The 20,665-nt window shown below is 36.8% G+C and overlaps 1 protein-coding gene across 1 annotated transcript; it reads left to right on the forward strand.

Annotated features, from left to right (window-relative positions):
• The first annotated feature begins 215 nt into the window (after positions 1-215).
• Positions 216-1,505, forward strand: LOC130736777 (uncharacterized). Its single transcript, XM_057588567.1, has one exon. It carries the CDS (start codon positions 216-218, stop codon positions 1,503-1,505), a length of 1,290 nt encoding a protein of 429 aa, XP_057444550.1.
• Positions 1,506-20,665: the final 19,160 nt, after the last annotated feature.

Consider the following 20,665-nt stretch of genomic DNA (forward strand, 5'->3'; position numbering starts at 1 on the left):
GATAGGATTCTCTGTTTCCAACCGAGTCTCCCATATGGCTCTGCTAGGGTTTTGACCTTTTAGGTTTTTGACCAAGTAGATCAAGTGGAGTTTTTTTATTCCAATCTCTGTATTGGCTGGTTTATTCCAATCTCTGTGTTGGTTCTTTCCAATCTCTGTATTGGCTTTGTCTCCCACTGAGTGGAGTGGTCCCCTTGTCTAGGAACTAAGCAACAATGGAAGAGTGGAAAGACCTTGACTTTTCACTGGAGGAAAGTGAAGCACTTATCCTTGGAGAAAACAACACCTCACCCAATGCTTTTGAAAACACAGTTGTTGGAAAAGTTTGGGCACAAGATTCCTTCAACGTGAAAGCTTTCAAAAGCACACTGCTGACTATCTGGAAAACGAGAGAAGCAGTGGAAATTATTGAACTGGAAAAAAACTTGTTCTCCTTCAAGTTTGCTGCAGCACGAGATAGAGATCTGGTTCTCAGAGGTCAACCATGGACTTTCAATGGTCATGTTGTAGCACTACAGAAGATAACAGGGGAGGAGCAACCATCTGAAATCAACCCACACACCTGCCCCATGTGGGTCAGAATTTATGATTTGCCCCTGAATCTGAGAGACGCAGAGAACCTAAACAAAATAGGAGGCAGCCTGGGTGAGTTCATGGAACACGACAAATCAGAGGAGTGTTTAGCAGGAAAGTATGCCAGAGTGCGAGTCTCAGTAGATCTGCAAAAACCTCTGAAGAGGGGTGCAATAGCCCAAATCACTCCGATTAAGAAAGGTAAAATCTTCTTCAAATATGAGAGGCTCCCTGACTTTTGCTATGAGTGTGGGATGCTGGGTCACACCTTCAAAGACTGCCCGGATAGAGATGATGACCGCGAGGAAGATGAAAAGCAGAAATTTCCCTTTGGAAAATGGATGAGGGCTTCGCCGAGAAAAGTAACTTTAGTCCGAAAGGAAGGATATGCGGAGAGTGGGAAAAGCATGAGAAAGTCTCTCTTCAAGTCAGAGAAGGAGAACTCCGAGGAAGTCCAGGAGGGCCAAACGTCAACTGAGAGAAGCTCAAAGGGGAAAGGAAAAAAGGTTTCTGCAATAAATGAAGACGACGAAGAAGATACAGGAGAAACCTTACCTGCAAAACCCCAAAGCCTTGACAAAGTGGCTGAGGTTTTTCAAAACTTCACCATTAACACTAAATCAGGCCATGAGAAGAAAAAAGAAGCAGAGAAGCAGAATGAGGAGGATGGGGAAAAGGAAGAGGAGAATCAAAACCAAGGTGAAACAGAACTGAAGAAAAGGGGGGGTCTAAAAGGATGGAAGAGATTTGCAAGATCCAATCAAACAGACGCTCCACAGACACAGGTAACATGTGCGGGGTCAAAGAGATCAGAGATGGAGATCGATGGTGTGGAAGAGGAAAACAGGGGCAGCGAGAAGAAGAACAGAACAGATATGGTGATTGATGAAATATCGGCGGTGCTGGAGGTCCAGCATTGCCGGGAGCCATGAAAACGATAAGCTGGAACTGCCGGGGGCTTGGGAACCGCCGGACAGTTCGAGCCTTGCTAAGGCTCATTTGCAGTGAAGATCCCGATGTGGTGTTTCTTATGGAGACACGAAGAAGAGGAGGTGAAATGAAGAAGATAGCAGAACAAACGGGTTTTAAAAATTTCTTGGGGGTGGACTGTAGGGGTAACACAGGGTCTAGAGGAGGTGGATTAGCTATTTTGTGGAAAGAGGGGAGTAAGATTGACATTGTATCATACTCCCTCAACCATATTCTATTTAAATGGACAGATTTTGAACAGAGAATCAACTTCTGTTGTGGTTTTTATGGCTTCCCCGAAGAACGCAATAAGGCAAGGTCTTGGGAGCTCATTTTGAATCTGAAACAAAGCATAACAGACCCTTGGATCTGTTTTGGAGACTTTAATGCCATAGTCTCTAATGAGGAGAAGAGAGGGGGGGTAGACAAAACAATTGAACAGCTGGAGAGCTTTACTCGCTGCCTTGAGCATGCAGGCTTGGAGGATATGGGTTTCGTGGGGGACCCCTTCACTTGGACAAATGGCAGACAGGATCAGGCAAACATTCAAGAAAGATTGGACCGCAGCCTAGCAAGTAACAGCTTCCAGGAGAGATGGCCGGAATCAGTAGTGAGGCACCTCATAAAATACACTTCTGATCACAATCCACTAGCAATTACAATCTCCAACCACCCAATAGAAGAAAAGAAGAAAAAGAAAAGGGTGTTCAGACTAGAAGAGCACATGACAATTGAGCATGATCTGGGATACCATCTGCGAAATACATGGAACCGTGGTGGACAAGGAGTGGAGGAAAAATTAAAGAGTGCAAAAGAGACCATAATCTCCCTGGAAACAGAATTTGGAAGCCTCAGACAAAAGGTACAGCAGCTAGAACAACAACTTAAGGCTGCACAGAACTGGAGCCCAACGAAGGAAAACATTTTGAGAAGAAAAGTACTGGATCAAGATTATGCAGATATACTAGAAAAAGAGGAACTCTACTGGCGGCAGAGATCAAGGTCCATGTGGCTCAAAGAAGGGGATAAGAACACAAAGTTCTTCCACGGGAAAGCAACACAGAGAAACAAGAGGAACAGAATTGTGAGGATCAGAAACTCCCATGGGGACTGGGTTCACAAACAAGAACGGATTGCTACTCTTATGAAAAATCATTTTGAGAAGATGTTTGAGTGCAGCCAACCACAGAACATTGCAGGTGTATGTCAAAAAATCACAAACAGACTGGACCCGGAAACAGTAGAGGAACTTGAAGAGGAGTTCACAGCTGAGGAGGTAAAGTATGCTCTACACCAAATGCATTCCTTAAAGGCCCCTGGTCCCGACGGTTTCCCAGCCCTGTTCTACAAAAAATATTGGGGAATCATAGGCGAAGAAGTTATAACCAAGGTCCTATCAATTCTGAATAGAGGGGAAGATCCATCCACCATAAATCAGACCTTTATCTGCCTCATACCAAAGACAAAGGCGCCAGAAACCCCAAGTGAATTCCGGCCAATTAGCCTATGTAATGTCATTATGAAACTAGTGACAAAATGCATAGCAAACAAAATTAAAGGCTTCCTTGGCGAGGTGGTGGGAGAACAACAAAGTGCTTTCATTCCCGGGAGGTTAATCACGGATAATGCACTCACGGGGTTTGAGGTTTTCCATTATATGAAGAAGAAAAAAAAAGGAAAGAAGGGGTACATGGCCCTCAAGCTAGATATGTCAAAAGCCTATGATAGAATTGAATGGTCTTTTCTCAAAGAGGTTCTCACTACTATGGGCTTCCCCACAAGAATCACAGATCTGATTTTCAAATGTGTTTCTTCGGTTTCCTATGCTATACTTGTGAATGGGGAACCAACTCCCTTCTTCAATCCCCAAAGAGGACCTAGACAAGGAGATCCCCTATCTCCTTACTTGTTCATTCTATGTGTGGAAGCGTTCTCGGGCCTTATATCTGATCAGATATCGCAAAAAAGACTACATGGTATTCAAGTGGCAAGGAGGGCACCAACTATTAGCCATTTGTTCTTCGCGGATGATAGTCTGATTTTCAGTAGAGCAACACAAGAGGAAGCCGATTGCTTGCTTGAAGTGATCAAAGCTTATGAGCTAGCCTCAGGACAACTTGTCAATATGGACAAAACGGAGATTTCCTTCAGCCAAAATGTGCCTCAACCAAGCAGAGATATGATCCAGCAAAGGATGGGAGTAAAGGCTGTTATAGTCCATGATAAGTACCTAGGTCTGCCCACAGTCATTGGTCAATCAAAAAAAGCAATCTTTGGGAAGATCCAAGAGAGGGTGTGGAGAAAACTACAAGGGTGGAAGGAAAAGGCTCTTTCAAAAGCCGGCAAGGAGATCCTCATCAAGGCGGTAGCCCAAGCCATTCCAAATTATGTGATGACATGCTTCAAGATCCCCACAGGTGTGTGCTCAAAAATAGAGAGCCTTCTTGCAAACTTTTGGTGGGGACAAAAAGAAAACGAAAGAAAGATACATTGGGCAGCCTGGAAGCACTTGTGCAAACCAAAGAATAGAGGGGGGCTCGGCTACAGAGACATTGAGGATTTTAACAAAGCTCTCCTAGCCAAACAAGCTTGGAGGATCTTAAATTCAGAAAGCTCTCTTCTTGCCAGAATATGGAAAGCTAAATACTTCCCAAAATGTGATTTTCTGAATGCAAAGATTGGGTACCAGCCCAGTTTTGCTTGGAGAAGCATATGGAGTGTGTTGGGCTTCATTAAAGAGGGATTGAAATGGAGGATTGGAAATGGAAAGAGAGTTCGTATATGGAAAGACCCTTGGCTGCCAGGACCAGGAAGTGGTTATGTGATGTCAGATATAGCCCCAGGCATGGAACACATGACAGTGGAAGAACTCAGAATAGAGGAGAATGGAGGCTGGAATCACTTCCAAATTAATCAACTTTTCAACCCAGCCGAAGCTAGGCTCATTAAAACCATTCCTCTAAGCTGGAGGGGGGCAGAAGATAAGATTGTCTGGAGATGGAGCAGAGATGGTAAATACACAGTCAAGTCTGCCTATTACCAACTTCAACTTGCAAAAATTGAAGCTGCTGCTAGTGGATCGAGAACTGCAAATTTCCCTTGGAAGAAACTGTGGGCCGCTAAAGCACCGAGCAAGATCAAGCACTTCATTTATAGATCAACTCACAACATCACTCCCTGCAGAGCTAATTTAAAGAGAAGAGGCATCCAAACAGAAGAATCATGCGTGTTATGCGGTCAAGAAGTACCTGAAACACAAGATCACCTCTTCCTCCATTGTCCCTGGGCTAGAGCTGCTTGGTTCCATCACCCTCTAGGAGTTCGCATAGATCTGATCCAAACCACTTTTGTCGAGTGGCTAAAAGACATATGCATGAACAACACAGAGGACATAGCAGCACAAATCTTCCAAGGTATTTGGGCAATTTGGAAGGCACGAAATGAATGTTTCTTCAACAACACCCAGCTCCAACCCAATACCTCGATGGATACAGCTATGAAATGCTTCTCAGATTGGTTAGCAGCACAAGAAAAATACAACCAAACCAAACCAGAAACAAGAGAGGAACCCTGGAAAGCTCCAGCAATTGGATGGATAAAATTCAACATAGATGCAGGCTGGACAGGAGAGAGCTCGACAGGATTTGGTTTCGTTGCAAGAGACACAAGAGGAGTTCTAATGGTGGCTGGATCTCAGATAGAAGAACAAAGAATGGATCCCCTGTTAGCTGAAGCAATGGCCTTAAGGTGGTGTTTAATGACAGCGAAGGAGTTAGGTATGGATAGTGTGATTTTTGAATCTGACTCTCTCTCTGTAATCAATGCAATGAGAACGGATTCAACCGCTTGGACTATCCAGACTGTCATACAAGATTGTAAAGCCTTAGCTAGATCCTTTCCCTCCATCTCATTCTCACATGTAAGGCGTAAAGCCAATTCCCCTGCTCACATTTTAGCCTCTGTAGCATGCAAATACCTCTCTAAAATTTGGTGGGATAGTACCCCAAATGAGATAGTGCATGCTTTGATTGTAGACTCAACTTTTTCAGATTAATACAATGATGCATTGAACCTCAAAAAAAAAAAAAAAAAGTCATATGAAAGGGGATTTGTGTGTAGCATCCATTGAAGGTTGGAAATAAAGTCAGATTTGTGTGGCTTAGCATCCATTGAAGGTTGAAGAATAAAAAAATAGAGAAAATTGATAAGAAACCGATAACATTATTTTTTTTCTTATCGTGGCTCTTATTCTCCCCTGTAGTCAATTTTGATATATTAAAATGGTTTTTTTTTAATAAAATACTTATACCCAGTTTAGTCATTACACATTTAAAATCAATTCTAATCAAAGATATCCAAACAAAATTCTCTTACAAGAATTACGTTTCTCACAATATATTCAAACATAAATTACATCACTCAAACTCACGTTTACAAGATTCAATTCTGACAGATCCAAGTCTACTCAGATCCAATTCTGCTAACGTTCATCCAAACACACACTTAATTGATGATGTACTAATCATCTTTCGATATATATATATAATTCTCCTTTTGCTTTCTAAAAAAACAATAATAATAATAATAAATAATTTTTTGAAATGTGTGGTCGCGATCTTGGGACAAATGGTAATGGTGACAATGTTAAACTTGTGTTGTGAGATCTGAAAGCATCCCCATTTCAATTTCAAAATATAAAAATAAAATAAGGTTCTCTCTCTTCAAATCTTGGTTATCAGCATCCTAGTCATCCCACTAAAACACATTATATCAACAGGAAGTAACAGAGTAACAGTGAATGGAGGTTAAATACACATCCATATATGTGAGTTATCTTATTGAGCTTGTAATCACCAATGGCAACGAGTCAAGATGGCACCCACAGGCACAGACCCTCTTTGTGCCGGTACTTACTACTTAATGGTGTTAGACCTAAAAGGTGGGATGTTACCATATCCAGAAAAAAGTCGTATATGTGGGTACCCATTTTTATGAGCCAAAAGTAGTGGGTCGTTAATAGGAGATTATATTTGTTTTGAATTGCGTAAATACTTTTATAAGACACTTGTGAGGTTTATTGTAATGGTATAAGTGCTAAATCGTTAATACAGTAATATGTGAATTCTTTCAATATTGCGTTTTTAGAGCATCTTCAATGGTAGGAATTTATTTTGGGACTTAACTCATTTTTTATGGGCCTAGATTACCACATAGGATTTAAGACACTCATAAGGTCTTCGTGCACATTTCACTCATAAGTGTGATACTGTGAAGTAGTATCATAGAAATGTTCTTGTTCAGAATACATGGTATTTAATGCTTTGTTTGGTAGATAAAAGAGAAATAGGGAAGAGAGAAATTAAATAGAGAAAAAGATCTAAGAAATAAAGTAGATTTAAAATTTCTTTTTTTTTTCTTCAGATTTGGGGTTTGCACACACACACTCCGTTCCTCGCTGAGGTTTCTCTCTGATGCAACATCAAACCCTAATTTCTCGATGTATCAAAAAAAAATTGTTTTTTTTAAGTTCAATGCTCATTTGGTTAAGAAAAAGCAGCCTGCAAATAGAGAGTAATCAATTTCAGCTGGGGGTACAACCCACCATAACTGATTTTGATACTTACAAGCCATAGAGGCCAGGATATGAGCTGGCATATTTGCCTTACATTTTACATGAGAGAAAGAGCAAGCAGTAAAACTATCAGCTAAGAGGAGGCAGTCCAGAACTACATCTTGGATAGTTCATACACTTGATTCAACTCTTAGAGTTTTGATGACAGACAGAGAATCTGATTCAAACAACACACTATATATCCATTCCTAGTTCAGAGGCTTGGTGCATGCACCAGTGTAGTGCGCGCTAATGCTTCTGCAATAAGAGGCTCCAGTCTTTGTTCCTGTAAATGAGTGCCAACTGCTAGTAGAGCACCTATGTGTGATCAGGCCACAAAACCAAACCTTGTTGAATTTGTACCAGTCCATCCTGCGTCAACATTAATTTTGATTTTTCCTTCTGGCAGCGCTTCCCAGGTTGGTTCTTGCTCAGCTCGAGTTCTTTCTCCCCTCTTTTCCTAGGCTTCAATCCATTAATTCCTCAAGTTGGCTCAGGGCTGTCTTCATTATTTCACCCGAATCTGGTTTTAAATCATTGAATGTTGCATTGTTTTTCAGCTTTCAAAATTTAGATGTTGTTAGATATGATAGAGAGACGAAGAAAGAGAAAAGAGAAAAAAAATTACTTTTTATATTAAAAAACAATCTTTTTTAGCTTTGTCCATTTTCTGGGGTTTAAACCGCCAATAAGTTATTAAATCTAACAAAAATAAAAATTCACACAACCCCATCTCTCCTCAATTTGAGGAGACTGAAAAAAGGTGGTTTTCCCACCTTGTAGCTTCCCCCCTCTCCCACGTAACGAACAAGGGAGGTTGCCTTCTCTTCTCTATCTCTCTCCCCTATTTCTCTTTTGCCTACATCTTCTCAAACAAACATACCTCTCATTTGTGAGAACTTATCCGGTGCGCAGTTTACAGTCTTTCACACAACTGCAATATCAAGTTATTCAAGCGATATGAAGTTTAACATCGATAGATTTGATGGAAAAATCAATTATTTCTTGAAAAAACACAAGTCTTGGATGTCCTAAACAATTAAGATTACACAAAGTGCTGAAAAATCTTTGCCAACGTGATCAAAGAGAAGTAGGAGGAATAGAATTTGAAAGTTGCAAGTGCAATTAGTTGATGCTTGACCAAATAAATCAAAACCTATTGTGTTATATATATTTGAGGTACTAGTTTTATCATATCAGTCAAAGTATCCGAGCAATGATAAATATTTTTTTATTTCAAAAAAGTATACAAGATTGCTTACATCTTATCCTCAACCACTACTAATATTTTATTTTAATCGATCAGATTTTTTTAATGGATTAGAAAATTTATTGCTCACAAATTTGTGTGTAGAGGTGTCAAAGTTCGTTAATATACAAATATATCTCAACCACACTTACATCAATGACATTTATATTAGTGTTACTAAAATTTTAATGAGTGATATTACAATGCATACAGAGAAAACATTAAGATAACAACAAGGGGGTGTCACAAGTGGCGAATGTGCATTTCCTTAAGGGATTTCATCTAGGCTTCTGGCCCGGGTTCGATCCCCTCTGAGGTAAAAATAAAAATCTTTGTGGCCAGGGACATCACTACCGTATCCCGAGCAAGATTAGTCACATGAGACCCCTTTCCCCAGTGAAGACTGATGGCCAAATGAGAAAAAAAAAGAAAACATTAAGATTAAAACATGTTCACTCATGCATTCTGATTCAAGTAACTAACATAGTACCTCTGGTCCTATTTAGAAGAACCAAAGAGAAGCAAAATCATGGTATTTTTATAAGAATCAAATGAAAGTTTGTGTTATATTAATTATTTTTTTCCAATGATTCTCATGTTAATTCTAACTAGTAAAATGTGTCTCATTAATTATTTTCTCTCCTTCCCACTTTCCAACACTAATAACAAAAATTAATTTTGAAAGTTTATTCTAATTCAAGACGAATTTAATGCATTGTAGCTAGTTTAATTATATTTCTCAAAGTATGTGAATTACTTTTTTGTTTCACTGAAAATCATATAGAGCCCATAAATTTTTAAGAACAACAGTGAACTAAGATAACTTTCAGAGCACTAGATTTATCTATCTTAACTAGTAGCTCGATTTCGTAAATCATCCAGCTCTGTTGGAACTGTGATTTGTTTAACCTTCAAGGAAGGCTAGGCATGGCTACAACGACACTAAGAGAAGTAGAGCTGACAACTTTGAGACCATGAAAAATTGGGTAGCTCAAAACCAAACCCAACATTAGAAGGGGAGGAGGGGGGAGAGGATGAGAGTGGCAGATGCAAAGATGAGCGGATGAGGCACAACGCAGTGGCAAGGCGGCGACGTCATCGGCAGAGATGACATGAGTAAAACATGATTGTAATATTAAAATAAAAACTAATCATAAACGACCATTGCAAATCACAAGTTGTCATATTTATGACCAACATATCATTAAACAAACTCATGTACACACTCCACAAAACAATCTTACGAATAATACAAGTTACACAACCACGATTTGACTTAAATGTCTTTTGTTAGGACACTACCTCAAAAGTATTGTTCAAATATCTTAAACTAAAAGCAATTAAGCAAATGCAAACAATATAATCTTGTATAGTTAAATTATAATATTTTTAATGTTAGACCCGACGGGCTGACCCAACCCCTTATCTTGACCAATCAATTTAATGAGTTAAAAAAATGAACTAAAAAAGGGTTTTAGAGTTGAAGATACCTAACTCAACCCAAAAAAAACACGACCCAAATGGGCTGACCTTGCGAGTCAAGCCCATTTTGTCACCGCTATTTGTGTGATCATCTCATTTTAAGCAATTCAAATTGACCAAATGTTCATGTGCCAAATTACCATCCAAATCTTCCTTTTGTCATAGAAACATCACGGATGCACCAATAAAACGAACAAGAAAAAAACTGAACAAACACATAGCACGAAATAATAAAATTGGTGATACAAAATTATGAAGAATACGTTTAACTAACATCAAAGTATTAATAGATAAACAATTAAAAATGTTCTTTCACAAGTTATTAGTATTCACATCTTAGCGACATCTTAGTGAAGTTAACTCTTTTAATAGGTTTTTTTTTACAAGTCTTAAACCCAAAACTTTATATAAGAAGAATCAACCAAGTATCTTATGAACAAAAATTCCCTCATTGTGTTATATTTGCTCCTAACTATAAACTGAATTTGCACATAATATTAGTAATATAATCATTTTTTATAGCCCTATGCTAGTACAGCAACCACCAAAAATGGATGGTGGCTTTTCATGCGATATTAAATGGGGGATGTTCTCCCAATAGATTAGTTGTTTAGTGGCTTCCGCCGATGGGAATATGCCCATATCATCTGGCATAATGCTCCATCCCTATTGGGGTTCAAAAAGATGATCCCTACTTAATGGCCTTGTCCATATCATTTTTTTAACAAATTAAATGTGTTTTTTTTTAAATCTAAAAATTATTTTGTTGGGAAGTACAACTTTTTCATATGTGAGGTATCACCCTAAATTCCAATTAAAATAGTACACCAATGTGGCAAATGGAAATGCTATCTAGTATGCATAATGTAAAGGGTTAGGTGACTTTAGTATTTTATTGGTCAAGTCCACTTGATAATGAGCAAGCAAATAAGGTCACGTCACTTTGTAATTTGTCCGTACATATTTAATTGAATGCATATCTTTACCATTTAAAGTAGTGTGTCCCTTATGAGCAAAGGTACCCTTTATATTGTTTTCTTATGATAATGATTTTTAACCACATGAAAGGACAGTGATGAAGTGAACCATCAGATCCCTCAATAATCTTTCTATGGGGGTTGAAGGGAACAGTAGCAGCAATGGCACAAAAAGCAGAGGCCAACATTTCCATACAGGAGCCTAAATCAGAAACCTCAATGTTGCATTCTGGCAAGTCCATTTACCCATTGGGCAGACTGTGGCAGAAAACCCTGCATCCTTTGGGAAAATTATCAAACAAAGGCAATGTCACACACAAGGCAAGTTATAGGGTGGGCATTTTCTAAGTGGCCTAACAAAGACTAACGTAGACTATGCTTTTTCATCTTTCAAATATTACATAGATTATGATTTTTCCCTTTGAATGACTAAATTAATTTTTTTTTCTAATTTTTCAGTGACTAAATTAACAGAGTACCTCATATCTTTTAAGGGTCAAAATCACTATTCACACTTTATTTTATTAGATATGACTCACAGAACGTATATGCAAAAATAATGCACCACATGTTCTTTCTTTTTTTGGTCAAAAGCTCTACATGTTCCAAGCATCTAATAATTTGCAAATGGAAAAAAACTTAAAAACTATTAATTTCTTTCCGTGATCATTCATTTGCTTAATTATTACAAAATTTCTTCCAATAGTGGTCCCTCTTTTCTCTGTGTACGTTTGTTTGGGAAGATCCATATGGAAAATCCAAAATGATCTGATTCATTTTCAGGTGTAGATTGTTGAACTTTATTCATTAGCAAAGGTCATGGCATAGGTAATACATTGGATGGGGTATAAGATTTGCTTCCTCACCAAGAGAAATACTGACACTCCAAATCCAAATACAACTTATGTATGGCTAGAACCTTGCAAGTTGGTTTTGTTTTTTTGTGAATTTTTTTTTCAAATTACTTTCTTACTCGTGCTTTTGTAGTCTTGGCAATCAACATCAAAGGCTGACAGGGTCGTCTTGGCATTATTTAAACAGCCATCTCTTGGGAATGCACCTGAACAAGTGCTTATAATTCCAGATCCGGATTTGGGCTTGCATAGAATGATTTACATTGAAAATGATTCAAATTTTGTGTGTCAGGTTGGTTTGATGTTAGTTTAAACGCAAACGTGATTTAACCTATTTTAAGGCTTATTAAAAAAGGGCTTAAATGCACTTTTGGACCATCAACTTTATATTTTTTGCGATTGTTGACCCTGATCTTATTTTTTCTACGAATAGAGACCTTAATCTTTCAAAATGTTGCACCGTTTACCCTTCCGTCCAAATCCGTCAAAATCTTGACAGAACCTACTTACCTGGCCTTCCGACGGAAGGGTAAACGGTGCAACGTTTTGAAAGATTAGGGTCTCCATTCAAACTATAAATAAGATCAAGGTCAACAATCGCAAAAAAATGTAAACTTGAGGGTCCAAAAGTGCATTTAAGCCATTTTTTTAAATCCCCCTTTTATCCACGTGGAAGTCCATATCAGTGTGTTCTGTCAAGTTTTTGACGGATTTGGACGGAAGGGTAAACGGTGCAGCGTTTTCAAAGAATAAGGTTCTCATTCGTAGAAAAAAAAATAAGGGTTGATAGTCGCAAAAAGTTAAAACATGAGGGTCCAAAAGTGCATTTAAGCCTTTAAAAAGTTAGCATTTGACACGTTGATCAATGTGAATTAGAAAAATAAGATTTTACCATGTTGAGTTTAACCTTAATCTATATTGAGTTCAATGAAAATTCAAACACACTTAATATTAGGATCATCAAGCTAGTTCAGTATTTAAATAAAGTAACCATTATTAGTCATAAGAAGAGGGAAAGGACTATTTTTTCCCCTTCTCACATTATTTAAATTATCTGAATCTTGAAAGTGGAAAGAAATTATATTGGGGAATCTCAGAAGGGAATGTAAATAATAGCTTCTTCATTAACAAAACCAGAGAGTCAGGTACCCAGGGACATTAGAAAAATGTAAAAGAGTTCAATACTCCACATTCAGCCAAATGAAAATGGAAGAAAGTTGGATTAGTTTATTTTAGTGGTGATCTTTTAATAGTTTCATCAAATAACTTAAGATTAAGAAGGCGTTATTTAAAAATCCCAAACATGTTCCAAATTTAAAGTGAAGATCCTGCATATCATGAGTCCGGAATATTTGTGGTTCTTGAGTGATTGAGTCAAATACTCAAATCTCTATTTGTCCTCTTAGGTAGAAACCAAACTCAAAAGACAAGTCAGAAGTCAGAGTCTCATTTAATTCATGATCAAACAGCTACCAAAGGCTGAGTGCAGGGGGCAGTAATCTGGCCCCTTTGTTGTTCATGTCCCCTGCATAGACACACAAAAAATAGTACACCTTTAGGCTTTAGCAATGTGTGTATAGGAGGATGCATCGTACTAGATACCTTGAACGTCACCTATGTATACACTTTAATTTCTTAGGAGAGTGGCCCTTATTGTTTACTATTATTATTATTGGTTTTGTGATGTATGAACATTGTGTTTGAGCAATTAAGAATTTAAGACTGTGGGTTGTCGAGGTACATAATGAAAAACCTGTAATAATAAGGCTGAGATAAATATGTGTTTTAGATAACCATAACCATAACCATGTCCAAAACAGCAATGCCTTTTCTTAATGTTGATGTTGTTAAGCTGAGATAAATATGTGTATTAGATAACCATAACCATAAACAATGGGTTTTGCCTAGCGTGGGTCAGTTGCAAACTGACTCACGGTGGTGCAGTTAACCTTTTCACCGTTGATTTAATGTTTTTTAAATTTTAACGACTCAGATCAATTAACCATTAAAATAGTTTATTTCTTAAATATATGTTACTTTACTAAAATATCCTTATCCCTTCCCACCCACCTCCACCACTATTCTGATCTCACAGACTGACAGGTGTCAACCATGGAAAGCAGCAGGAAGATACAGCCATGACGAAGCCCGCGGCGGAGATGGGTCTGAAGCGGTGGTCGCAGGGGCTCGCGGTGGTAGTCTACTTCTACATCATCGATCATCCAGTACCACATAGCCACAAAAAACAACCATCATCACAGAATCACAATCAAACACCGTCGTTCACTTCCATGACCAAACCACGGTGCCACCACCGCAACCACGCCGGAGATGCGCCATCCTCTGTCAAAGCCTGAAACAACCTCAACCTCCATGAAACCTCTCCTTCATCTTCCTCAACCTTGACCCATCCCCATTATTGCAAAGCCCAACCACCGTAACCACCATCCAAAACAGAAAACCCACCATCAGAAGTCCCAAATTCAGTACCAGAAGGTGGAGAAGAAATAAAGAAAACCAGAACCTCCAATCCAGCACTCAAACCCGCAAGAAGCCTGTGGTGAAAATACAGGTCTGGTTTAATATGGGTTTTTTCCTCTTTCTTTGTTCAATCTGCTTTAATCTGGATTTCTAAACTTATATTGCAGATTTTGGTGTGTTATGATGTTAAAAATCCAGATTTAGGGGACCAAAATCACTTTAGCATCCAAAATGAGAAGATGGTCATGGAGAAACTTTGAATTGTTGCCTCAAACACATGAGTGAATTGCTGAAATTGCTGGGTGAGTACTGAGTGGAGTGGAAAGATGGAGAGAAAAAAGAAGAAGAAAGAAAAATGAAAAGAAAAATTGGGTATTTTTGTAATTTAGGAGGGGAACAGTAATTGGACCACCGTGGGTCAGTTTCAAAACAACCCACGGTAGACGCAGCCTAAACAATGTCCAAAACAACAATGCCTTTTCTTAATGTTGATGTTGTTAACGGATATTGTAAAATTGAGATTTTGGACTTGTATTATAGCAGATGTAAAGGAGTTAATTTTTTTCTTTTCTTTTAATAGTGGGAATTTTTTTTTTTTTTTTTGAAATTAAGAGTGGGAAAATGAACCTTTACTATGTTTAAAATCTACATAAGTGGTTCCCTACCTGCTGTAAGTATGTAACTTTATGAATATTCTTTTTTGGTTGTTGGGTATATGACTCATACCCCTTATTCAATTCTGTTGTTTACAGAATGAAAAATACTACTTTCTCTGTTGCTATATATAAGTCACAAATAACTAATTCTCTTAGATTAAGAAAAGTAGTTACTAGTAATAAATTTGTAAAAAAAATGATTTACTTTCTTATATTACCCTTATTTACTTTCCTATGATTTTCTCTCTCCAAGTTAATACTTCTAAAGTTTATCATCTCTTTCATATTAAATATGAGGGTTAACTTGAAAAAAATTATTTAATGCTTCCTAGATATTAGAAAGTGACTTATATTTTGTAACAATTTTTTTTCAAAAAATGTGACCTATAATAGGGAACGGAGGAAGTATTATCTATTGATTATTAGTTTAGCTTTTTCACATATTTTTCAAAATAAATAATTGTTATATTAGAAATTTAAGATTATTTATCACGCTATCTTCCATCTATACTTTCATTTAATGTTATATCTTCCACCTATCACCTTATATTTTCACCTATTACAATACTCACAAATTACTTAATCAATAATCATCATTCATCAATATCTCTCATAAATATAGTTCAAGTTTAAATAGTGTTCTAGAAAAATTATATATCAATTTAATGACCTTTTGAACTGTGTTCATAACCTGAAATAAGAACCATTTTAAAAAGAATGGTTAATAATAATAATAATGCATATACACTAGGCCGGAAGCTGAAAGATAGGAAAAGTGAAGAAAAGAGAGAGGCAAATAAGAGACATGATAGATGCTCAAAAATATAGTTTATTCATTTTAAAATTGTACATGAAGAGAGTATGTACTTGCACTAAAAGAAAATTGGATATTATCGACACTGAAAATATGTCGATACCAACCAAACGCCTTCAATTTGTATTGATATATTATTGACGACCTTGATTTTTTTTTTTTGCTAATTGTCTCGTTGGTAACAGTTACCTAAGTTTTTACGGTCTTCTCCTTTGATAACCTCTTACCACAGTAAATATTTTACTAATGGCCTGGATCGTCGATAATTTTGTACATTTATTCCTAGTAAAACTCCTTATACTCCATATAAATAAAATCTTTTTTTAAAGGCATATAAATAAAATCTTATTAATTATGAAGTTGGACTTAAAATTGACGAGAATTTTAATTTTGATGACTGGAATAAGTAAAAAAAATCTATAATTTATAATTATAAATTAATTATATACCTATGACAGAAGATTCTAGAAGCAATGAAAGTCAAATAATATATTGACAGTTGTTAGTTCGTTAGAGGATGTTAGTAACAATGACAATCACCAGCGACAGATTGCTGGCGGCTATGTGGCTGGTGTGAGCAATGATGATTTGATTGCTGGTGAAAATGATTACTAAAGTGTGTCAATATAATAATTTTAAAATTAATATTTAAATAAAACAAATAATGTGAACATATCAATAATCAAAGTTTTTTTTAATTATGTGTGAGATCAAAATATCGTGTCATAGATTATGTGATGTGATAAAATTTTTAAATAACTTAATTTGTTTTCCTTTACTACTTGCAACTATATCATATTGTGATTAGTTTAAGTGCAACACACTTGATTCCATTTAAATAAGATTTCGGGTTCAAACCTTTGAGTTATAAGCTCCATTAGGATGTGGAATTTTCTGGCTCAAAAAGATGTGACAAAGATCAATATTTTACACAATTACGAACTGTAGAGGAATTTCGTAAGTTTAGAAACGAATTTGCTAATGTCCAACACTTTCGGATTTCAAGGACCAATTTGACAATTCACAATCTTATGTCATGACTCAAGAACATGTTTAGTCTTTGCAAGGATATGTTTGGCATTCGAGACTTTGAAGTTGTGCTAAGAAATGACTAGTCTTTTTTATCAAGAATATTTATTAGATTAATACTATGAGGGAGATCAAATGCCACTTACATCGACACTTGCATCAAGTTAATAGGGAAAGATAATCCTCATATAATCTTTTTGAAGTTGTGCTAAGAAATGACTAGTCTTTTTTATCAAGAATATTTATTAGATTAATACTATGAGGGAGATCAAATGCCACTTACATCGACACTTGCATCAAGTTAATAGGGGAAGATAATCCTCATATAAGCACGAAGAGCAGTATGATATAGTCTTTTTGAAGTTGTGCTAAGAAATGACTAGTCTTTTTTATCAAGAATATATATTTATTAGATTAATACTATGAGGGAGATCAAATGTCACTTACATGGACACTTGCATCAAGTTAATAGGGGAAGATAATCTTCATATAAGCACAAAGAGCAATACTAGATTGCTTAAGAGTGAAACATTACAATACATAGCATGCTTGCTCACAAAGTCACATACTAGTAGAGATAACAACATGAACCAAAAGTCTTATATAAATTTCACATGAATCCATTTTCTAGTAGCTAGTCTTCGCCTTTTTATTGATGTCCTTGTATCCATAACCTTATTGGCTATGACGAAGCTATTGTAATGAAGGTTGATCAAGAGCAAGCAGCTCGACGACACTAAAACAAACTTTAATTTACATAAGTAGTGAGAAATTAGTTAGAAAAAGGCAGTGATCGAATGGAATGTGGTGGTCGCACTAAGGGTTCTAACTTCAAAGGAAATTGTAAGGAGGGGGAGAAAGGTAAGTGGTGGCCAGAAGAAGGAGAATAAAGACATGAAAGATGAGAGAATTAAAACTATCTAAAAAATGAAAAGACACTAATTGGAGAAGGTGAATTATGTGGTGCCTGTGGGAAAATGTGGGTGTGGTGCCTCCATGTGGTCTGTCAAATAAAAATGTGACATGTGGTAATTATTATACTAGATTTTTTATTTTTCATCAATTTCTGTTTTTTCTATAAATTCGAAATAATTTGTGATATTAATTTTTGAGAAGGATTTTTTAGCAATTCTTATAAAGTTGCCTATGGTTAATATGAGTTTTTACCATGAGAGAGATTTAGTTTGAAGATTGAAACATATATTACATATTACTGGTTCATCTCCTGTTCTTCTTGGTTCATCTTCAACACAGGAAACCCTAATCTCACACTGCTTCCGCCACGTGATGCGACGCCTTCTCCTTCGCCACCGCCGTGGACTCCCTCTGCTTCTGCCACCTTCTCCGCGACCCTGTCATCCTCGGTTTCCCTCTCAACACGACGAGTCTCCTCTCACTCTCTTCCGTTTGCCCCTCCACCGCTCCCAAATTTGTCTGCTCAGGTTTGATTATCACTTGTCAGTTACGATCGATTCACTCAGTTATTCAGTTTGTTACTTTGCTAACGAAATTTCATTCTTTTTTGTTTTCGTTCACTACAGAATCACTGGCTCTGCCTCCTCTCAACAACGCACAGATTATAGGGATCCCTGCTTTCGGTGAGTAGTTTTTCTCTTCTATTCGGTAATTCATTGATTGAAATTCATGGGACACAAATCTATATTTTGTAAATTTTTCTATTATTGATTCAAATTTCAAAATCTGCGTGTAATATTTGATTTGATTTTGAGAAAATTGCCTTGGAAAGAGTTTTAGACTTTTAGGTAGCAATTTTCAATAAATTTTGCAGAGAATCACAATCACAAATGATGAATTTCATCATCAAGAAACACGACCTTTTGTGTGATGTTTGAAATTAATTAACATGCAGGTGGTGTATTTTATCTCAGTTTATCTTATTTTCCTTTAATTTCTGCTCCTTTTTCTCTGTTAATTCACTCCATGTTTATGTGGGATGGTGTGGGTGCGAAGAGGAAAGGTTATGCCTTTCATTCTTTGATGACTCAATCTGTATTCTTTGCTTTATTTGATATCAGATCTTGTTTATTTGATTGCTGCAGCCAAGTCCTTAACCTCTTTTATTTGATATGCTGCCTAATCTCCTTGCTTAAATAATTTAGATATTTTATGAGTTTTTCCACTCTTGTGTTGCTGCCATTACCTTTTTAAAAAAGATAAAAATGTAGGTTATTTGGATCAAAGTGATTTAGGCAGGAAGTATTATATAAATGACAATGTGTGGCATGGACCAGATTTTGGAGCATTAGAAATTATTAGGCTTGACGTCTTATATGATACCTTACTGTGTGTGCTATTTGCAAGTGACTGTGTGATCAACTTCTAAGTCATGTATGTTATATTGTTAAGTAATGTTTGTTATATTGTTACATGGTTCTGCAAATAATGCATGTGTTTGTTGGATTATCTTTATTTTTGAAGGTTGGAATAGTTATTGACTTATTGTTACTTGAAGTAATAGAAGATTAGCACTGAGCAGAGCCTGGAATGAAATTCAGAGTTTGAAAAATTAGATGACAAGATATTAGTTTTCTTACCTAAGCAAAGTTACAATACCACATTGCATTTGCAAAATTTGTCGATGGGTCCTTACTTTGTGCAGCATACAAAAGTCAAATGCACCACCCACCCTACTGCATACTGCTTTAAGTGTTTATGCTTTTGCTTGATGTGCTTGACTTGTATGTTTTAAAACTGCTTGTGATTTCTGCCCTTGTTGGTCCCATTTCACGGTTTTCCCCATACGCTTCAATCCAATCGCCAACACAACACAACACAACTCAAATGCTACTGTGAATATGTTACAGATCCATTTGCATGCTTCTCTGACCTAAGGAACATATGAATGAATAATTTTTACTATTTTTAAATTATTTAGTCTCAACATTATTTTTCGATAGTAATAGTACATTATTATTTTTTGTCATTCACAGGTTAAGGGATACAGTAGCAGTCTCTCTCGACAAATAATTTTCATAGGGTTCGATATTATGATCTTGGCTTTTGATTGCATTTAGGTGGGCTTTAGCTTCTGCTGCATAAGTATACCTCCTGCTGTTTTCTATCCTTCGAGTGTGGCAATTAGTCAGATGCATTGTTCCTGCCTTTCTGCATAATTTGCATTTTGCTGTGTAGAGTCTCGTTACTTGGTGGGGGTACTGGAGAATAAATTTGGTTGGGGTGGTTGTTTGTGTATTTGTTTGTTGGGTAGTTGGGTTATATCTCATTATGGTTTGCAATATGTTTATATGGTCTGGAAATTTAATACTCCCATTGCAGTGTTAGTTTGGAATTGTTCAGACTCGATAGTCTTTGTTTTTTATTCATCAATTTCAATTGATTACAATGCATCTGTTTTGGGTAGAAAATCATTTGTACAATACTGGCGGTTTTAAACCTCCACTTGCATGCGTTCAGCTGCCAAAATTTGAAAATATGATTTAAATAGAAGTGCAAGATGGTGTTAAAAATTAAAGGGTGACGCTTTTAAAAATTTTAGCCAGGAAGGATCAAACCTGAGACCTCTAAGACACATGGGAAGGTTCCTCTCTTGTGGATTTCTCTCAATTTTTCTACAGTAGACATTTGTGAGGGTTTCAAAAGCCACAAAATGTCCTCAAACCGCCACAAATTCTGTCAATTTTTTGCAGCAACATTTTGTGGCAGCTGGTAACATTTTGTGGCGGTTACAAGCCGCCAACACTGTTCACTATATAAAAATTGAGAGAAATCCACGGGAGAGGATCCGGACCCAAGACACATACATTTCTAACAACCCCTAAACTACAAAAATATTAATAATTAACTGTCAAAAAATAGTATTAATAATTAATTCATGTTGGGCCACAACTCTTCCTTTTGAGGCCCAATAAGGTCTTTCTTCGACTTTCCCATCACCATGACTCATGTTGGGCCATCATTCTTCCTTATGAGGCCCAATAAGGTCTTTCTT

This window comes from Lotus japonicus, chromosome 2 (assembly GCF_012489685.1).
Source record: "Lotus japonicus ecotype B-129 chromosome 2, LjGifu_v1.2".
In the NCBI taxonomy this organism is placed as follows: Eukaryota; Viridiplantae; Streptophyta; class Magnoliopsida; order Fabales; family Fabaceae; genus Lotus; species Lotus japonicus.

Coding starts and splice junctions, on each gene's coding strand:
- LOC130736777 (XM_057588567.1), top strand. CDS start 216: ATGGAAGAGTGGAAAGACCTTGACTTTTCACTGGAGGAAAGTGAAGCA.